At 38.4% G+C, this 8,639-nt stretch overlaps 1 protein-coding gene across 5 annotated transcripts in view; it reads left to right on the top strand.

Moving 5' to 3' along the window:
* Positions 1-2,819: 2,819 nt before the first annotated feature.
* The window catches only part of ADD1 (adducin 1 (alpha)), a 29,866-nt gene continuing 24,046 nt past the window's right edge, over positions 2,820-8,639 (top strand). For all 5 annotated transcript variants that reach the window (XM_009074507.1, XM_009074506.1, XM_009074511.1 and 2 more), the window contains exons 1-3: positions 2,820-3,049; positions 4,295-4,457; positions 5,585-5,736. In XM_009074507.1, coding sequence (XP_009072755.1) covers positions 2,855-3,049; positions 4,295-4,457; positions 5,585-5,736 — 510 coding nt within the window. In that variant the 5' untranslated portion in view covers positions 2,820-2,854. The remainder of the gene's footprint in view (positions 3,050-4,294; positions 4,458-5,584; positions 5,737-8,639) is intronic.

Here is an 8,639-nt window from a genome sequence, read left to right as displayed (position 1 = left end):
TATGTTTGTAGATGTGTGTGCAGTCTTCTTTAAATAAGACTGTGCATACACATAGACAACATGACACTTAAATGTAGTCTGAAAATTGAAGGTTTCAGCAGGCAGGAGGAACAGGCTGTTGTTCTCTGCTGGTGGTAAGCTTGAACTTCATAGTTTTCCCATGCTTGCTTTCAAGTAAAGACAACTTTGTGGCTACACTCTGCAGAACACAGGATAAATTCTGAACTACTTGAGCCATTCTGTTTCTTTGTGGTCTTGCCATTGTGCTGTTTATAAACTCCCTGATTTTCTTGGAATAAGCAGAGATTGGTGAAGTTCAGACTTTGATTGGGCCAAGGGAGCCCAATCTGCAAACTGTTATTTTTGAACAAAACTCTGGATGTAGAGTCATTAGTATAGCTGATAGAAGAGAGGTTGTAAAAGGTGTTAGTGGGCCTTCAGAAGCATTTTTGAGGGATGAAACGGCAGATGGTGCAGGCTGGAAGTTGTAAGGAGAACTTAGAAGCACTGTTAGGCATCTGAAGCTGCCAAAGAAGAGATGTCTATTTTGCTATAACTTCACTTGCTTAAAACTTCTTAGGTCTAATACCTTAAAAGGTTTTCCGTGTGGATAAAGGCATTATTTCTTCTTGCTCTAGCCTGTGTTTCTTCCTGGGTGAAGTAAATCTAGTAATTAAATTGTAATAATGAAGATATGTGTATGAGTTTGCTTTGGAGAAATGAAAAGAAAAAATATCGACCATGACGTTTAAAGCCTAAACTTTAAAATGCAACACTTTAAACAGTGCAGAGGTGTCCCTGAGTGTTTATATAGTAACTCAGTGGGTGGAAATCACTGAGCATCTAAAGCTCAAGTGTCCTAAGTGCTAACATAGATTTTCATAGTAGTATCCTCTTCTGCAGAGTCAAGGAAGATACTTCTGTGTTGCTCATTGTGTTCAGCTGTCTCAGTTCAGTGGTTTGTTCATTCAAGTTGAATTTTGAAACTTATTTTCTTATGTAAGAATTAAGAGGATGAGCTCTGCTAATTCTGGAGTCTTGAAGCAGCTAATTTTCTTCATTGCCATGATTTTGTTTAACATAATCTGCATTTCAAAATAATTTATGTAAACTTGCCTTTTCTGTGTGCATCCACATCTGAAGTGGTTTTAGCTAGTGAATATGCAACTAAATTACTAAGCAAACTGAAATCCACAAGCAAGTGCAGTTTAAGATGAATCCCTAAGAAAAATCTAAAAACAGTTAAAGAATAGACGTATATAAAAATTTACTAGTTATAACATATGGAAGATGAATGGTTACGTAAATGAAGATATATATACACAGTCTTCCCTACTGCACAGGGATCAGAATTGCAGTGGCACATTTTAGTGGTGCCAATCCTTGCAAAGCTCCAGATGTGTAATGAAATTGACTGTTTAAATCGTGTTTTTCCTTATTGTGTGAACCCTGAATCTAAATCAGGTGAAACAGACAAATTTCAAGAACACTTACTGGGACAGGCACCAAGATTCTGCCATTTGATTGTCGTTATTTATTCTTCTACCTCCAGGAAGGCCAGCAGGTCTTCCACCTTCTTTCCAGGAATACCTTCCACCTGCTAGCTTTTCTCAGATCATTTTCTTAATAAGGTTGGTAAATGTCATGATGGCAAGTGGTTTCAACCTTGCTTATTTTGTGTATAATGTAAATAATTGCAGCTGGCTGGGCTAGCAAGCCATTCAGAATGAAATAGTCTCATTGCAGCTCAGCAAAGTACAGTTTGTGCTAGTGACATTCTGTTTAATCACGTACAATATGCAAAGAAAACCAAACTGTTCTGCAGAAGCTTAGTTTTAATTTGCTAAGTCAGATGACCAGGAATCCAAGGTTTGAGTCTCAGTGTTGCAAGGGTGGTTTTATTGAAGTGGTTGCTTGTCAGTGGAAGGCTTCAAAAAATCTTCTGAAAAGGATTTTGGAATGAAGGTTGTAATATTGTGCCCAGAAAACTGGGATAATGTTACACAAAGGGATTCTTGTGAGTGGAAGAGGGAGGTGTGTGTGAGCAATACCAGCTGAGCTTTCAGCCCTTCTAGTAGATACACACAGTTGCTGAGTACAACATGTAAAACTGAAGTGAGCCCTGGCCAGAGGGTGGGGGCTGTGCCTGTCTGTGCTCTCCAGATTCCAAGAGCCACATGCTAATGTAGTGATGTGCATGTTGTTGAATGGACCTAAAATAAATGTGAAAAGCATGCCTTGGGTTGCAAATCAGTGTTACTGGGTTTGTATCCAGAAATGTGTTCCCAGTCTGAGCATGTTTTGGTGGGGCCGATCTATCATACTAATGAGTGTGTGTAATATCCTGATTTCCATAATGATTTAATTTCTGATGTATGCAAGATTCTTTTTGGTAGTGCTTTAGCTTTTTAAGGAAAAAAAAAGGCAAAAAAAAACCCCAGACTACTAAGTTTAGACCTCCTGTGTCTTGAACTTCTGTCTTTGTTTCTGAGAGGGTTGGAAGGATTTCTATGCTTCTGAAAATCAGGCTGTGTGGTCAGCTTACAGAACTGGAGGTAGTTTCAAGGGAGCTCTCACTTTAGTTTTGTGTTGCATGTGCCTATGTAATATATTTGACTTCTCATATACATTAGCCTAGTTTTCTGATCTTGAATTTTAAAATCTTTTATCCTCCTCTAAAATACTGCTATCCAGTTGCCCAGACATGGTTTCCGTGCTTGGGAAGCCAATGCAAGTTTCAGGTGGATTTGAATTGTTACTCTGAAACAAGAAACATACGCAGTTCTCAAATAAATCAAGGGAGTAATTATTCCTTTTTTTCTGTCCCTCTTCATAGGTTCCTTAAAACTGTGCTATGAATGGTGATTCCGGTGTGGGGGTGGTGACTTCACCACCCCCAACAACAGCCCCTCATAAAGAGAGGTATTTTGATCGAGTTGATGAAAATAATCCAGAATATTTGAGAGAGAGAAATATGGCACCTGACCTTCGCCAGGATTTTAACATGATGGAACAGAAGAAGAGAGTCTCCATGATTCTTCAAAGCCCAGTAAGAAAAGAAATTATCTCTATTTTCAATATCAGTATGGAATTGGAGAATTTTGTGGTACCTTAAGATACATTTGATTTTTGTTTTTCCTGGTGCCTTTCCTGGGTTTTTTTCCCTCATGCTATCTGTTTGAATTTTTATTGTCTCCTCATGAAACAGCTCCTCAGTCTGACTAGCAGAATCCTCTGTGTAATCATCAGCATTGTTTTCATATTTTTCATCTAGTCCTTGTAAGACATTTTTTCACTTGTTTCATGTATTCATTTAAACGTTTAAAAATACCACTTTTAAGAGTAGCTTATACAAGGCAGGGCTGTCCTGTACTCAGGTTTTCATGCATGATTCAGGCATATGAATATTTTTATATATCTCTTTCTGAGAAGGTGCACAATAATGAACTATGAATGATTGACATTTAATATTGAAGATGTTCCCTCAGGGAGAAAGTGCACAAAACAAAATTTCTCGCATAGCGTTTGTTCCTTTTGTAATACCTGGTGGGTGACTTTAGATAAAAAACAGTTCCTGACATAACCTCATTAAGAATAGAGATATGGTGGTATATTTACAGTTTTTCAGTGTTAAGTCATCCCATTTTATTGATGAAAATAATAATCACTTAATAAGAGAATAATAACCCTTTAATGATTGGCATACTACTTTCAGGACAAATTGCAGTGTTCTTGTCAAAAGCAGCAGCTACCAGTAATGGTAAAATTCTTGTTTTCTTCTTTGCAAAGTTAAACACCACACCATACCACCCCCAAAAACCCCAGAAAAAGAAAACCAGGAAAAACATAAAGAACCCCCCACGTAAACATATTTTAAAAATTCAATGTCTATTCCTTCCATGTTCCTGGATGCCTTCTTGGTTCTCAGTTCCCTGTGAGCCACACCATGAATTGTCCTTTTCTTTTCTGGTTCTGCTGCTGGTTCCTTTCATGTTTTGTGTTCAAGTCTTCTACATTGTTCTCCATCTTCCAGAAATTCAGATTATTAGGTCCAATGTGTTTTGGTGTTGCTTCAAGTGAGAATGCTGGAATGTCATTCAAAAACAAGTGACTCATATGATTGAGCTCCAGAGAGCAACGTTTTCAAGGTGCAGTATGCACCCAGTAATTCTGCCCTGAGGTGCTTTCCAGAAGAGGTGTAGGATGGTTCAATCTAAGTTCTGAAAATAAGCTGTGTGTGAAGGGTTGAAGTTCATCTGAACATGCATTACAGTCTGCCATGTCTTGTTGCCAGGCTTTTTGTGAAGAGCTGGAATCTATGATCCAGGAACAATTTAAGAAGGGGAAGAACCCAACGGGTTTGTTGGCTTTGCAGCAGATCGCGGATTTCATGACGACACACGTCCCGAATGTCTACCCTGCAGCCCCTCAGGGTGGAATGGCTGCCTTGAACATGAGTGAGTGCACCTTAGTCATCACAGCTCAGCTCTTGTTTGGCTTTTTTCAAAGGCCTTCCAATGAAGACAGTGTGAATGAAATCAAAAGTGCTGTGAAGTTCAAATGCTATCCAGTTCTGCTCACAGGAACTTTGCAAATATGAATTGATTAGTTTCTAAATGCTACAGTGGCATCATAGGTGTGATTCATGTATATAATTTATATCAAAAGCTATTTCAAGTATAGTGTCTTAATTGAAAATTAAGCCTGGTAAGTCAGTGCTAGTAAAAAATTTAAAGATTTAGATATTGCTAATTGCCACATGGGTTGTCTGCAGGAAAATGAAGTGCTCATTAGTAGTCTGGTAACAGTGAAGGTCTTTAGAAACTAATTATTTTTGGCATTGGAATACTGTTTGCAGCTTGCTCCTGTGAAGTGAAGCTTTAGACAAGAAACATCAGTGAGCAAAACAAAGAAGGAAAACAAAAACCAGAATGTGTGATTGCATGTACACACAGGTTTTGTGTTCAGATAACAGAAATCCTTCCCTGTGCTCCAGAATAAAGCTATAGTTCAGACTGTAGCATGGCCTGGTTCTGCTTTATCACAGTTACTTTTAACCACATTTCTAATTGCACTGTAACTAGAACTACAGTATTTATATTATTGACCATAATCTTCCTCTCACTAGCTTGTACTTAGTTTTTCCTAATTAAATGAACGTGTGTCCATCTCTTTAGATGTGCAATTCTCCTTGTCAGGAATACCAAGTCATACATCTCAAAAAGTGGGATATTTGGGGGTCACATTTTTCTGTTAACAATGAAGATGTGTTTTACACTCATTAGTTTGAGAGGGGGGAAAAAATATTTGCTAAGGAGTGTACTGTCACCTTAGCACTAATTAACGTTAGGGAAGGAAATGAATGCTGAGTCTGCCAAAGCCAAATAACCTTGCTGAAGACTGTCATGATATTTGTGTAATCTAGATTATTACATTATAGTAATGAAAAGTTGCTATCCATTTCTTAGGTTGACATGTTGATGAAAGCTTGTAGGAACAACCACTATAATAGTGGTGCATGTTGTTAGGTTTTAGCTGATGCTGAATGCAACTCCCCTTGTGCTTTTTTACCCCTTCTTTTCAGGTCTTGGCATGGTGACACCAGTGAATGATCTGAGAGGGTCAGATTCCATCGCTTATGAAAAAGGGGAGAAGTTGTTACGATGTAAATTGGCAGCTTTCTACAGATTAGCAGATCTCTTTGGCTGGTCTCAGCTTATTTACAATCATATAACAGTGAGTATTGAATCAGCAGATAACTGAACTAATTGTTTTAACATACAAGAGGATTGCTTCCCTCCCCCATCTGTCATTTTCTCTTTGTGTGTAAGAGGAGCAAAGTGGTATTGAAAGCAGTATAATAGTGAAGAGATTTGTCATTGCATCTCAAGAATAAGAACTGGAACAGCTTGGCTGTGAGCTACTACAGCCTGAATAGAGTCTTAAGAGAGTGTACATGAAACTTCTTATGATGACATTAAGATTCCTGAAAGACTCAGACTTTTAGGGTCTTAAATACTTTGAATAATTATATTTATTATTCTGCAAGGTAATTTCTTAGTTTTCTTGCAAAGTACTAAAATATCTTCTTAGTCATTCAGTTGAATATTATATTTCAAGGTACCAGCTTTTTTGCAAAAGAAGCCATAGCATTTCTAAACACAAGGGAACTGCTTAGCTTAATGCAGTGTGCCAGCAATTTTCCTTGTGACTGAGTAATCACTGGCATCCATGAAAATAATGACAAGGAGGTCAAATCAAGGAGGTTTTATATGCCAGAAGAATGATCCACATGAATCTCATGAGTAAGGTCACAGCTGTGGTGGACAGCCCAGTCAATTGTTGTCCTAACAGAGCTGAATTGTTTTTTTAACTACGTACTTGAGGTCGTCATTCATGTATTTTCAGTTCTTCTAGCTGCAATCTGAATGAAATATGTAATCTTATTATTACTGCTTTTTGAGATTTCAAGGTGCATTATTTGTGAAGAGATGAAGATGATATATGATATGTGTAGCATAGGACCGAGGCAGTGTTGGTTAGATCGTTTGGTTCCTTTTGTAAGGGAACATATCCAGCATAATGGTTCTTGTAAACAACTCTGTGCCACCCCCGGATGTGTCATACGTGACAGGAGAATTGATTTTGTAAAAGGAGCATTAATGCAGTGAAAATATTGCTAGACAAGCAGGTTTGGAGATGGTTTTCCAGTGTAAATTTCAGCCATGGGAATGTTTGTGTGTTTAGATAAAGAGATAAATGCAATAAAGAGCAGCAGGCCTAGGGAAGGGGCTGAGGCAATGATGTGTGATGGGGGTGGAACATCTCAAATTTGCTGTCTTCGTAGGGGAGCACAGGGATATACCAGTCCAGGTGGAAGACAGTCAAAACACTTGGAGTATGAAATTCTGAGAGTGTTTGAGGCAGTTTTGAATGGCAGAGTAGCACTAGAAAGCTCTTGATTTGTCAGCAGCAATCCCAAGTTGTAGTTCTCCTATCTTTTGCAAATTCCTCCAGTGAACAGCACGCTGAAAGGTGACTGATACTTACAATTTATCTTCAGAAGCTGATATAGAACAAGGATGTAATATTAACAAAATAGGCTTGTCTTTGTTCCATATCACCAAGTAGCAGTAGTAAGACACGCGATTGGAATGTGATGAGCTCCTACCACTTCACCAGAGCTGGAGTTTGACTCCAGGTTTTCAGTTTTTTGTGAATGGATGCTCTAATTACTGGGTGATTGCATTCAGCTTAAAAGCTGCCAGTGTACTTCTGAAGTAAGAGAAAAGATAGAACAGCCTTCTGTGAGCATCATTAAGTGTGTGTGTGTGTTAGAGGAGAAAGGAGTCGTGAGGATATGAGAGTGTATTCCAATCTGGGCATATCAGGGAGTTGGGTGGTATCATTGCTTTTTTGGGTCTTTATCAATCACTGACAGTTGCTGTGTGTGGAGTTGTTCAGACTGCTGCAGTCCTGATGCAGAAGCAGAATTACAGATCATCAAGAGCTTTCATGTCGAGTATACTAATGTAGAGCAAACTTGGGTGCCTTCAGGGTTTTCATGTCAAGTCCAATAACATGAACTTGGGTGCCTCCAGGGTGAGGCAGAATCTGAGATTACAGGTTTACATAAGGTACACATCATTCATCAGGTCTTGGTTTGCTTTGTGGCCATGAGCTGTTTGTTGGATCTAATCCTAAAGTAAGGTGGTTGTGAGTCTTGCTGCTTGTTTGTCTTGCATTTGAGCTTTCTTATTAGCTTTTGGGGCGTTTTGAATATTGTGTGTTCTTTGTCTTGCATAAATAAGTAAAAGATTTTTCTAGATAATTTACATTTCTGTAATGGAAAACTATTTTAGTGATTGATAAAACTATAGGTTAACATCAGCTGATCAGTTCAGTTTAAGGCTCTTAAGCTGTAGCATGTTCCACCTTTAACCTTTCCTACAGCATGTAGCAGCTGCATCTCAGGGAAATGCAAAACTCATAAATAATTTTTAATTAAAAAAAACCCCAAACAACAAACAAAACCAAAACCAGAGCACAAACCCCCCAAACCCAAAAACTGGATACACTCAGGAAAGTATGGAGTTGTCTTACGTGTTCAGTAAAACATATGAAGCCTTTTAATTCTCCACTGAGAAATACCTGAACTATCTCCATGTCCTGTACTTTTCATTGTACATTTTAAGAGCTGCATCCCAAGGTGTGAATGGTTTGAAGCAAGAATTATCTTTGTGTTATAAACTCCTGATTGTGTGAATGAGACAGGAGCAAAAACCTAAGTGAGGGCCTGGATACTTGATAGAAAACATGCAGGTGTGCTGTGCTGCTTACAGATGTCTCACAGGCACCGGCAGCAGTGATGAAACCCTTGTCAGCATCAAGATGGTTTAGGTCTGTAGGCCAAATTCTTGCGTTTTCTCACACGCTTCTATTTCATACCTTGTTTTACTAGGGCAGAAATAGAGTTGGAATGTAAACTCATTCTTCTAAAAAAAAGTCACTTCTTTCCCATTTCTCTTGGTATCGTTCCTTTTATACATGGTAGGTGAGTTGTCATTATCACAGGATATAAGGATTTACTAAATTCTGTGAATCTGAAGGATGGTGAAAATGACTAAATTCCACCAATC

This window comes from Acanthisitta chloris, unplaced genomic scaffold (genome assembly GCF_000695815.1).
Source record: "Acanthisitta chloris isolate BGI_N310 unplaced genomic scaffold, ASM69581v1 scaffold21125, whole genome shotgun sequence".
NCBI classification, from domain to species: Eukaryota; Metazoa; Chordata; class Aves; order Passeriformes; family Acanthisittidae; genus Acanthisitta; species Acanthisitta chloris.
The sequence above is the reverse complement of the archived record's forward strand: the minus strand, read 5'-3'. Positions and strand labels throughout refer to the sequence as shown.